General features: G+C 39.8%; 1 protein-coding gene and 1 non-coding gene across 2 annotated transcripts; both read right to left on the bottom strand.

Moving 5' to 3' along the window:
- Positions 1-894: 894 nt before the first annotated feature.
- TRNAS-AGA (transfer RNA serine (anticodon AGA)) lies at positions 895-975 on the bottom strand. Its single transcript has one exon. It is a non-coding gene; the product is annotated as a tRNA-Ser (tRNA).
- A 1,807-nt stretch (positions 976-2,782) lies between these two features.
- LOC147863937 (uncharacterized) lies at positions 2,783-10,205 on the bottom strand. Its single transcript, XM_087319320.1, has 3 exons — positions 9,782-10,205; positions 8,874-9,736; positions 2,783-4,358 (listed from the first exon to the last, which is right to left on the bottom strand). Exons 1-3 carry the CDS (start codon positions 10,160-10,162, stop codon positions 2,810-2,812), a joined length of 2,793 nt encoding a protein of 930 aa, XP_087175446.1. The 5' UTR covers positions 10,163-10,205; the 3' UTR covers positions 2,783-2,809.
- Positions 10,206-12,221: the final 2,016 nt, after the last annotated feature.

The following is a 12,221-nucleotide window of genomic DNA, read 5'->3' as shown; positions in this document are numbered from 1 at the left end:
GAGTATTCGTGTCTATGATGTCATTATTTGCATACCTCAGAAACATTAAATTTTTTGATCATGAGTAGTGAGATTGCAACAAAAGTGGTTGTGTAATATATATGTAGAGGGGTATGATTTTGATTGATTTTACGATTTTTGATGTTGTTTACAACACAGGACCAAGTCAGTTGTAAGAACTGAATTTTGGGTTCTCTCAAGTTTATGACTTACAATGCCATGATGCCAACAGCCAAAGGCTATGAAGTTAACTCAACAAAGACAATTATTGAGAAAGAAGTCCCTTGTTTTGAAGATGTGATGGCTTACATTAGTGTCCTTTCCATTTAATGGAATCTAACATCTAATCAATGTACATTACTATGCATTCTTGCTCATCCTAAAATTGACTCAGTAATGTTTATGTATCATAAAAAATGGGTGATCGGTGATGGTTCTACTCTATATAGTTAATTGTTTGGCAATTATCCAATAACTTGCTTTTATATGCTACATGAGCCTACATCAATCTAGGGGACGTGGATCGCAAGAGATCACACATAAATGCTAGGGAAGAGGATTTTGAGGGCATTAAATCATACAAACACTGCATTTGTGTACAAACAAGAGATCACTACAATTCTAGACATAGCTTACATTTCCTTTGGATTGTACTTGACAATGAACTTAACATAATAATAATTCATTAACTTTCTTTTCCTATACCAATTTTATTCATGCTAGGCGGTTGATTACGGTGATTAATTTGTCATCCCTAGAATCATGGTGAGTTTATCGTTCTCAAGATTTGGATGCCTATCTCTTGTATGTACATCCCCACAATTAGTTTTCGGGCAATTTTCATAGAGAAGACCCAAAGGTTCTTTCTTTAAAATGGCGAAAAGCATTAGAGATCGTGGACGGCAGGATTCGAACCTGCGCGGGCGAACCCACATGATTTCTAGTCATGCCCGATAACCACTCCGGCACGTACACTTCGTGTGACTTATGACATTCCTAATAATTTCATTCTTTACAAAGTACACATTCATAGCCTTTATAGACCAAAGGTATTGAGAATGCTCATACTAGAGCTCTTTCAGCTAATGTCAATGCACATGACTTTCATTTTATCAAAATTTACATGGAGAAGAGCTATCTTGATTCTTTTTTACTTTTCTTACTATAAGAATGATATTTTGGGACAATTCAAGCGGTTGTTCCAAATAGGTATTCGTTCATTATGGGGAAGACAAAGGATGGATACCTTCTTTATCACATAGATCTTCTAATTTATTGCAACAATGATATGTTGTTGTTCTTATTCTTTATCATTGTTGGTACATACCAATGCCTTCCTTCTCGACCAACCTATTGATTGTAAAAGAGAGATGGGTAAAAAACTTTATTTGCAACTAGTGGAAGGCTAAGCCTACAAAATGATATGCTACACATGATTTCCTGTGTGGACATGGGCCACTACTTGTGGGAATCAACATCATGAAGACTCTTATTACACCTACCAGACGACTCCCGAACAATGGTCAATGATAATTGGAACGATCGGCACCCATCATATCATGTCTACGTTTTGGATGCCCCCAAAACAATCCAATATATTGTTACAAATTAATCAACATGTTGGGTAATCTACTCCCTCAAAAAGGCAAAATAGCATTAGCTGATCAAATAGCTAATCAAGTTGTAAAGTGAGTGAGAATCCATTATGTATTCTATGACGAGCAATGCAAGGTGTGACCCCAATATAGCAAAGAAATCCAACAATATAGGTGGATCGACCCATTAAATCTCTATTGAAGTGACAATTGCATTAAGGACAAGCCGTGTGCATTTCATTTTTCTTCATAGCCCAAGTGGTGAAATCACATGGAAACCAAATAGGAATAAACTAAAAATCTGCCCCCCTCTCCCCCCCTTTTCCACCAAGACCATGTGAGTCACGAGATAGAAAAGGTGTTTTTTGTCAAAGCTTACCCTCTCTTGTTACCTGATCTCCATTCAAACCCAATATTGGCAATAGCAAGACTCCATATATTATCTGAATAGAGATGGTAAAAATACCAAATGGGGAAGACGTAGGTGACCTGATTTACCGGAAGAATGACCAAACTTCCTTCATAATTTAGTTTTTCATAAAGCTAAATCAAAGAAAGGTTCAACCTACTAGAAGCAAATACAAGTTTATACATGCAAACTTCAATCCTTATTTAGTTTTTCATTTACTGGAATGAATTCTTGGGACTCATGGCACAAATTTTATTTCATTTTCCATGTATAACACAGGCATTTCAAGATATTCTATTGAACTATGAGCACAGGCATTTTCCATGTATAACACATTTCTTTCAATTCCCATGTATAGCATTAAGCTTGAGATTTCCTGAAACTTACACAGGCATCTGAGATGATGTACAATTTTGATAACATTTGCTTTGAATGTCTTCGAAATCTTATTTCTAGAGTACCTCCAGCCAGACTACAACATTGACAAAGCATGTGTAACTGGATGAAGAAGACATTCATGGAGAAGCACAAATGCAGATTTGCTGACAATCGAATTTGATTGATCCTAATTATCCAACAAAAAAACTCCGAGCATAAAATGCATATTCGTTTCCATTCCAATTGACATATTTTTCATTTTTCTTTATATTTCTAAAAGAATGGAACAATGTTGGCTGATTGCTCCATTAACTCCATAGTAAGATAAAGATTTGCTGAAAACGGATTTTGATTCATCCTAATTATCCAGCAAAGAACTCTGAGAATAAAATGCATAAAGCGTATTTTTCAATTTTTCTTTATATTTCTAAAAGAATGGAACAATGTTGGCTGATTGCTCCATTAATTCCATAGTAACATCAAGCCTTTGCTTACCATACAGACATGCACATTCATGTAATGCGAGCTCAACGAGGCTCTGAACTAGCGAAAAACGCCTTTCTTCTTCTTTCGCAGCAACATGAGCAAGGATTGTCATGAATGATAATGTCCTAAGCATCCCAGGTTCAGTACATTTCATCGCTTCAACTAATTCTAACGCGTTAGAACTTACGAAATCTGATGGCGGATTAAACCCATTCCCATATCCAGATAGAAACCACTTCCCAAGAAAAGCACACGAATACCCACTTAAGATCCATTGCTTTTGAACCTTTGTGAGGTGCCCTAAAGCATTCACTTTTCCTCTCAACATCTCATAGAGCTCAAAAAGTTCAACGCAAGCAGGGAAGAAATGTAGGGGCTGTCTCTCTGGAGATGTCACCGCGGAGTAGACCTCATCTTCGGCACGGACCAATAAATCCTGATAACGTTGACTTACTTCTTCGAACTCTTTCTCAACCAACCTCTCGGTTTCACACCTATGACACTCGCAACGAAAACCGTAGCCGATTTCGGCAAGATTCTTTTCCCTATGCCTGAGAGGGCTCATGATGTTGGTATATGAGAAATTAATCTCTTCTTCAGCTTTGATGTCCCTACCTGCGATGATAAACATAGCTTTCCCAACGATAAGTCTGCTCGCATTCGGGCAACAAGAGTGGTTCACGAAAGATGGAATAAGCCATAAACCATTGATCCGACCCTCCTCGGACGACGGTGTTTTGTTATATGTCGGGCTAACCTCTCCCGAGAACGCATTCACATGGAGAATTCGGATGAGCTTCTCTACGTCAATCTCGAGTACTTCTGACCCAGACAGATCGATGTCAGGGAAGTGGGTATAATTCGCATCAAAAAGGCGGATGTCGGGAACCTCGAGATTATCATGGGGTCCATTCCCAGCAAGACAATAGTAACGACGAAGTGCTAGTGGAGATTCCTTAACAATTGTATAGATCTTATCGAACAAATCTATGTTGTGAGTGTCATTATGCGAGAGAGCAAATGCATTGCTGATAGAGATGATGTCGCCCGCATCGAAATTGCTCCGAGCGAAGAGGCCTCTGCCATATCGTGTCCGCCCGATAGAAACAGGGCCGATATAATCAGGGCAGTTGGGAGCATCCGTCCATTTGCAGCCATTGAGGAGATAGTTTGAAATGTCCGGAGCAGGAGGACCGGGCGTGAAACGAGATGGGGAGAAGGACTTCAAGATCGCATCGGAAGTCGCCAACAAGAGGTCGGGCTCATGTGATGGCGGCCATGGCGATGATGATGATGATGATGATGATGACCTTGTTGTGAATCTGTATTTTGTTAAAGGTTTTCTTACCTGCGGGAAGAGATGAAACTTGTAGGTTGCCATTCTCTCCGTCTTCATCCTTCCCAGGAAGAGCTCTGAGCTTCCTAGCAACGCCATTGCTCTCATCTCTGTATCTGTCTGTATCTGTACATATGTAACAGGGGTCACAAAAGTATTGGGGGGAAAGGGGGGGTATATGTGGAGAATTTATCATAAGTTATAATTAGCCCTTATTTCATGTTTTGTGAAATTCTTAAAATACCCCCCCCCCCCCCCCCCCTCAATCTCTTTCATAAATACTAAATAGTAATGTATTCTTAATTGCAAAGGCCAAATTTTATTTTATCTTATCTTATCTTTTTCCAAAAACACAAAGGCCAAATTATAATGGGCGAAATATGATATCCCCATCGGCTCACCATAAAACATATCGGGGCTTCGCCGAGACATCACTCAATCTCTCTCCATCTACTCAGATCGATCCTTGTGGACCTTATGGTGATAGAGGCCAATGCAAACGACGGACATTATGCCTTGCCAACCTAAAATCCTTAATACCTCATGTAACAACCTCGCTATTGTTTCCAACGAGGAAAACTACCATTACCAATATCCCTTTTAATCGTCTAATGTGTCTTTGAACCCCATGCTTATCACATAAAGTAAAGGTATTCCACATACTCCAATTATATCCCCAAAACTTGAAAGGTTGTCTCGAAATGTGAAGAAGGCTTTCTTGACTGCACATGACCAAACACCCATTGAACGGGGATTTCAATCCTCCACTTATAGAATCCCACACACTAGATATAAATTTCCAGATTGCCCTTGCCCTTGCCCTTGGACAACTAACATATGGATGTTGATTATATTTCTTTGGAACTATGCAAAACAAACACTTTATAGAAACAATACTATGTCCTCCCAAACCAGTTCCTAGTGGTAATCCACCCGACATGACTCTTCAATACAAACAACCTAGTTCTAAAAGGAAGATGAGATTGCCCCCCCCTCCTATATGTTTATTGCACTTTGACACCACGTATTGGATTTTGTGATTCCCCATCCTTTACTGACATGTTCTACCATCCATGTATACCTTACAATTAGTTTCTAATATACATTGTTTCTTTTTTCTTTGGCAATACTTTTATGCCATGCAAATTCCCAATCTACCTACCTTAGGCATAATCTTACTCGAATCTGGAATCAGGTATTGCAAACTTGGCATTTCTTGCAACTAAGACCATATAGCATGGTAATTTCTAGGAATAGGAAATTTTGTCCTCACATTCAAAAAAGCCGTTATTTTTCTTTTCATTCCCAACATGGCATCTTGTACATTAACCAGGATTGAGCATGCAATGCAGTTAAACTTGGATAGAAGGGGTGTTTATCCTTCCATCCCAAAAGACAAGATGTTGCCAAGTCCTCCAATTGCAAAGACCCATTGTTGTAGCCTCATATAATAATGGGTTAAAACTCTCTCTCTCTCTCTCTCTCTCTCTCTCTCTCTCTCTCTCTCTCTCTCTCTCTCTCTCTCTCTCTCTCTCTTATAGGAGCCCTTGTGCAAATGAAAAATAAGTTCTCATTTTCCATGAAAATCCTAAAACATGCCTCACCCCCTCTCTTTTGGTTTTGTACAATACTCAAGACAACATGCAAAGGGTTTGAGAGTATGAAATGTGGTAAATGGAACAAGGATGCCATTATAGCAATTTGCGACAATACTATTGGGACATCACAAGTAAATGGCGGGACATACCAATCCCTGACATCCAATGTGGGAAGGATGATGGCCTTTCTACACAATTGTAATGATGACTTTGAAATTGAGAATGACTCTCGGATAGGACTAAATATAGAAAACTGCATTTGCATGCTTTGTCATAATCAAGAGTTGGGGATGAGATCCATCTCACAATACAATGTGAAATGTCAACAACCATCCAACAATGTTACCACCATCATTTATGACCCAATACCTTCTCCAATTTGGACACATCCGACTCTTATATGTTTCTCTCTACTTGAGCATAGGAATGGCCTTGAAAATATATGAGTTGCATGTGGCTACACACTTGCAACAATAGAGTAGACTCTCTTGTAATATTTGTTTTGAGTTCCATAATTTATTTTTTTGTCCTTCCAAATAGATTTACAATTTCATCACCATCTCTCTTTTTGCCATTTTTATGGGGAAGACACCATATTTGCCTGAACTTGTTTGATAATAACATAAAACCATCAGTCGTTTCAAAACTACACACTCCTATCCATAACTTAATTTTATACCACAAATGAGCATTCTCATAGACATAGTATGATAAATACCATACTTGTGCACTCATTATTTATTGTAAGGTAAATTTTTTTAGGGTAAGAAAGTTAAGGTAAAAAGTGTAAAAAAAAACACAAGAATGTTTTAATAACATACGCATTCTTTTTCATACTGATGAAAACGAATGTTTGGGCTGACGAACACGAATATTACGTACATACTATGCTTGTAGATGCCCAACTAGTTTAGGGTATGTTTACAAAGGGGTATTCTAGTAATATTTAATTTTAACAAAATTTACAGGAGGGGCAAAGTTGATCAAGTCAATGTTTTAATAACAAACATGGTACATACCTTTATACAGTCACTAGAGCACCATCGGGTTTTATTTAGCGACTAATGAGCATAAGTTTACAAGTTTAGGATTCAATGTTAAGAGCATCGATTAACTTCCCATTTAATTACTATCCCAAGCTGCCTAACTAGGTTGGTCAGTTTCCAAAGTTTGAATATTAACCTTTTAGACCCAAAATGTTCATTAATCCCAAGTAGAAGCTAATGATGATTTTCCCTATTATGTATTTGGAAAAGATTTGTGATTTCGCAAAAGTGATGTGAACAATTGTGCCATTTCCAAATTATGATAAGCGAAAATGGCACACGTACCAAAATATTTTAGATTTGGGTCATGGACGTCCAAGTGGTACTATGACTTACACCATGGATTTCATTTTGTCCTTACAATATCTTGAGGATTGAACAATAACTTGGAGCTTCCAAGGCTTGTGAATATATGCATAAATTGTTCGGTTTGGATAAGGAAATAGAGTAAACAAAGTTTTCTTTTGAAAGTGCATATTCCAACCCCTCCATAAACCTTGCTGGATGTTTGATTCTATCTAGGCAATAAATTTCTTACTTTGGGTCCATACGTTTTTAGTATATGTTTATCTAGTTATTGTCGTTTCTAGTCGGATGCCCGTAATTTTTGCAATTTCATGCATGCACCTCGCAACACTAGCCACGATTAACGTATATGATGGATAATTATGGGCAATATGTTTATATGCGTAACTTCTCATAGATTTGATGAGGGAGCTCCAAACAACCTAGGATAGATGAATGCCCTACATCCTAAATATCTTGGATAATTGTGTTAAAACTTGTGCCAAATTGTTTCTCATGGTTAACCACATTTTACATCTCACTTTTGTTGTTTAACATTGCGGATCCATGTGTCTGGGGGCTTCTTGTAGTGGATGGTTTTAGAGTGTGAGCATGTAAGGTTGTATGTCGTGTGGGCGATGTGTGTGTGTGTGTGTGTGTGTGCGTTTGTGTGTGTGTAGGTTGGATTTGAGTGGGTGTTGTGGATGTTAAGTATCCTGCACTTTGTACACCGGTTGCGGCACCAAAGGAGAACGAGCTCAACTAACCATAGGAAAAGGAGGGATAGAACAAACTGAATAGTATGGTTGATTCTTTCTTCCATTTGGGCTACCATATGGTTGATTCTTGATTATGTATATTGATTTGTTGTGTATTCCTTGTAGTTTTTCATTTATATTCCTTGTTCCCTTGTACCAAGCTTTCTTGAGAAATACAATGCAATAAGCTTTTTTGTAGTAGTGAATGTATGACTACATTCACTTATCCTTGTACTATCCCAACAATCTACATCAACTATATGGAAGATTGAATATTGAAATCAGGTAGTATTTTTTTGTTTGTTTATGTTTTTTTTTGTACTTAGTGCTCACACATTGTGCGGGATACTTGATGTCCTAAAATTCTTTTTTGTATACTATTGCAATATCCTAGTATATAGGATAAAAATCTAAAAAAGGAACGATGAGATATAGAGTGAAGAAAGAGATTTACTTGATATAAGATACCATATATGTATGTATGAATATAGGTAGATCCCAACACCACTTGTTTGTATTAAATTATATATTAAATTTCATTACATTAATTATGCATCTTCAAACAATACACATTGTGAGACATTAGAAGTGAGCAGATTTTCACCAAAAGAGAGAGAGATAGAGACAGAGAGAGAGAGAGTGGGATGGGGAGGTAGTGGGAATTTGAGTGTTAAGTGGTGCACTAACACATTTCATTCCAATGTATGTACATATGTACTTAAGCAATCCAATGGGGTTACGCAATCAATCATAAAAAGATATATATATATATATATATATAAAATAAATAGCACATAATAGTGTGACTGTGCAGGAAGGAGCAAAGCTCCTCCTAATACATACATATGTATGTACATATGTACTTTACTTTACTTACTATATAAAGGAGGAGGTCTGAGACAGTTGCTCTCCATCATCAGATGATCTCTTCTTCTCTTCATTCACCACCATAGTTACTCATTACTTACTAATCTGGGATCACCCAAAATGGCTCGCCTTACCGCTTCTTCTCGCTCCTCCTCCTCCTCCTCCTGCTCCTCGCCATGGCTGCTCCTCTTTTTGTCCATCCTCCTTGCCACCTCCTCCACACTTCTTGTGGTCGTCGTCCATGCCTCCCGCCCCTCCGCCTCCGCCTCCGCCGCCGCCGCCGATGACAAGAACGCCGCCGCCTCCGCCAATTCCGCCTCCGTTTCTCAGGAGAAGACGGCGGAGGTGAACGGCATGGCGGCATCGTCGTCGTCGTCGTCGTCTAGCAAAGTCCAGGAGACCAACGGATGGTACGGCGGCGGCGACGGCGGCTACAATGGCCGTGGCGGCGGCGGCGGAGGAGGAGGGTACGGACATGGCGGCCACGGGTGGGTGGCCCGCCCCGAGGAAACGGAGGGTCGAAACGGATATAAGCATCGCGGCGGGTATGGCGGGGGTTACGGCGGCTCGAGTGCGGCGGCGGAGGAAAGCCAGAGGGTGGAGGAGAACCGTTGGATCGGGCGCCACAGGGGAGGAGGCGGCAGCAGCAGCAGCAGAAGGGGAGAGGAGGATGAGACGGAGTGGTACAAGGGAGGTGAGCGCCGCCATGGAGGAGGCTGGTCTGAGACCGAGGGTTATGGACACCACGGCGGCCGCCATGGAGGAGGAGGAGGCTGGTCTGAGACCGAGGGTTATGGGCACCATGGCGGCCGCCATGGAGGAGGAGGCTTGTCTGAGACCGAGGGCTATGGGCACCATGGCGGCCGCCATGGAGGAGGAGGAGGCTTGTCCGAGACCGAGGGCTATGGGCACCATGGCGGCCGCCATGGAGGAGGAGGAGGCTTGTCTGAGACCGAGGGCTATGGGCACCATGGCGGCCTCCATGGAGGAGGAGGCTTGTCTGAGACCGAGGGCTATGGACACCGCCATGGAGGAGGAGGAGGCTGGTCTGAGACCGAGGGCTATGGACACCGCCATGGAGGAGGAGGAGGCTGGTCTGAGACCGAGGGTTACGGTGGGGCTGTGCACCATGGCGGCCGCCATGGAGGAGGAGGAGGCTGGTCTGAGACGGAGGCCCACAGGGGGGATGGGCACCATACCCATCCTTAGAAGACGAAGAAAAAGGAAGAAGAGGATGGAAGGACGGAACATCATCGTCACGTGACCTTCTTTGTTGTATGTATGTATGTATTCCCCCACCCCACGTGATTGTCTCTTAGTACTACCACTACTACTTCTACTTCTACTTCTACTACTTCTACTACTACTACTACTGCCACTACCAATAAGACTAAGAAGAAGCATGGGATGTGTTCCGGTATCTTTTGGGTGTCTCTTTCTCTTTTTTGTTTCTCTTGCTCTCTCTCTCTCTCTCTCTCTCTCTTTTCTCTGTCCTACCATTTCCACTTTGCCCTCGATTTATGATGATGTGTTTAAACTTATCGATTGCCTTATATGGGACACCATCTTACGATGTGATGTGTAAACGTATCGATAACTATATGAGAGTATCGATAACTATATGAGAGTATCTTACGTGCACTAATTGACACGTGTTTCACCTTCCGGTGCTTTTGAGATGCCACCTTTTCGATCCTCGCATGATAGTGGCTGACATTGTTGGGAAATCGACGACCATACCTAAACTGTCACTTCCCTTTCGAGATAGATCCCACGGAATAGAGAGCACTCTATTAAACAACGAGTAAAACACGGGTATATTACAACATGGTATGCGAATGTGATAATGCCTTCGAATCCCCTACACATTAAAAAATAAAAATAACACCTTCATTTTCACCACATTTCACGAGTATCCCAATGGACGTATAATGCTTTATAAAAGAATGTCGTGGATTCACAAACATGTCATAATGTCCTCGAACCTCAAAACAAGTAAGAGCATAGAAAATGAAGTCGCTAATATGAACTCACTTATGAATATTTTCATCTCAAATAGTATATATTAACATTAGTAGTTATTCTCATCTTGATCGAATAATATGTTGTTTTCAATACCTCAACATAGCATCGATAGCTCCATGTTGAATAATAAAAATGTCTATGCAAACTTCATGACATACAAATTTACTATATTGTTGCATCTCCATAATTTAGTTTCACTTGCTACCAAGTAATTTTGGGTTGTGTCTCACTTCTAGCCATGAAGCATCCATGTCTATAGATAGTCTTAATAGAGTTAAGCAAACTTGCAAAAGTGGAATTTGTATACACTCTTGTTGAAAACATCGTTGATGAGAGGATATCAATATTTGGAAGTTTTTCCCAACCAAATTCATTATATAAAGACACACTCTATATACAAAAGTCTAAGACTTCTTGGCATAGTTATTGCAAAATGAACTCTTTGCACATCTTATAACCTTTTGTTGAACAAGATAATTCAAAAATGATGTAGAATACATCATTTCATAACCATACATAATTCATTAGTATTATATAATTGATAATACAATGCCTAGAGCGATCATGACCAATCTACGATATAGAGATTTGAAAGGCATTTAATGCACATGTTGTTGGTCTTCCGCTTCCGAGCTTCTTCTATGAGATAATCATGAGAATTATTGGTCTAAAGTTCATGCACACAATGTGCCGAATAGTTTTCAAAATTTTCCTTTTTTTGGTTTCTTGAGTCAAGTTTGTTTGTCGACAACAATTGTAAAACAAAAAACCTTAGCCATCACTTCAACATCATGTTGCAAGAAGAGAGGTACTACACCTAGACAACAAGAGAGAAGAAAATTGCAAGAAAGATCTCTTCACACATAGAATTTAGGGTTATGCTTTCAATATGTCTTGGTCATATTCTTTTGCATCATAAGTGTGACACAAGGATTGCATAGAGATAAGAAAATGGTTCTCTGCCACCCTCTCTCTATTTGCAACGTTGTTTACATATGACTTAGCTCACATTTTCTTTGATTTGAAATGAGATGTTGAGGCACATGCACAAGATATATGAAGACTCATCTTTTCGACTATACATATTTTTCCTCAAATAGGTGACGAAATTAGAGTATCAGTCTTCAGTATAATGCATTGCATTCGACCACATTTGAATTTACCTTCCACACACCATCAATTTGAGTCAAGTCCCTACACATTCATCTTGCAAATCACAACAACGCACACTCCAATTCTCGAATACTAAGAGTTTTTATTCATATCCACAACTATTTTGCATGTTTGACATTCGAGAATGATGATACCATCTATATATTATCTCTCGCCCTGAAAACCCTTGACCCTTATGGTTAGCCATAACTCAAACCTCAAGTTTCCATCTTAAGTGTTTGAGCTTGAGCTTGGGCAAGAGCATTGGTAATGAATAGTAGTTGTC

The sequence above is a fragment of the Azolla caroliniana genome, unplaced genomic scaffold (assembly GCF_043228905.1).
Source record: "Azolla caroliniana isolate FFs.n. ecotype wild unplaced genomic scaffold, voAzoCaro1.0.p SCAF_5, whole genome shotgun sequence".
NCBI classification, from domain to species: Eukaryota; Viridiplantae; Streptophyta; class Polypodiopsida; order Salviniales; family Salviniaceae; genus Azolla; species Azolla caroliniana.
Note: the sequence above shows the minus strand (reverse complement) of the source record. Positions and strands in the feature narration are given on the sequence as shown.

Excerpts from the sequence above, each read along its gene's own strand:
- LOC147863937 (XM_087319320.1), bottom strand. The coding sequence starts at position 10,162 with ATGCTTCTTCTTAGTCTTATTGGTAGTGGCAGTAGTAGTAGTAGTAGA. Across the intron at positions 9,737-9,781 it reads CCTCCTCCTCCTCCATGGCG|GCCGCCATGGTGCCCATAGC; the intron begins GTGTCCATAGCC and ends TCCTCCATGGAG. Across the intron at positions 4,359-8,873 it reads GGTAAGGCGAGCCATTTTGG|TTTTGTGACCCCTGTTACAT; the intron begins GTGATCCCAGAT and ends TCCCCCCAATAC.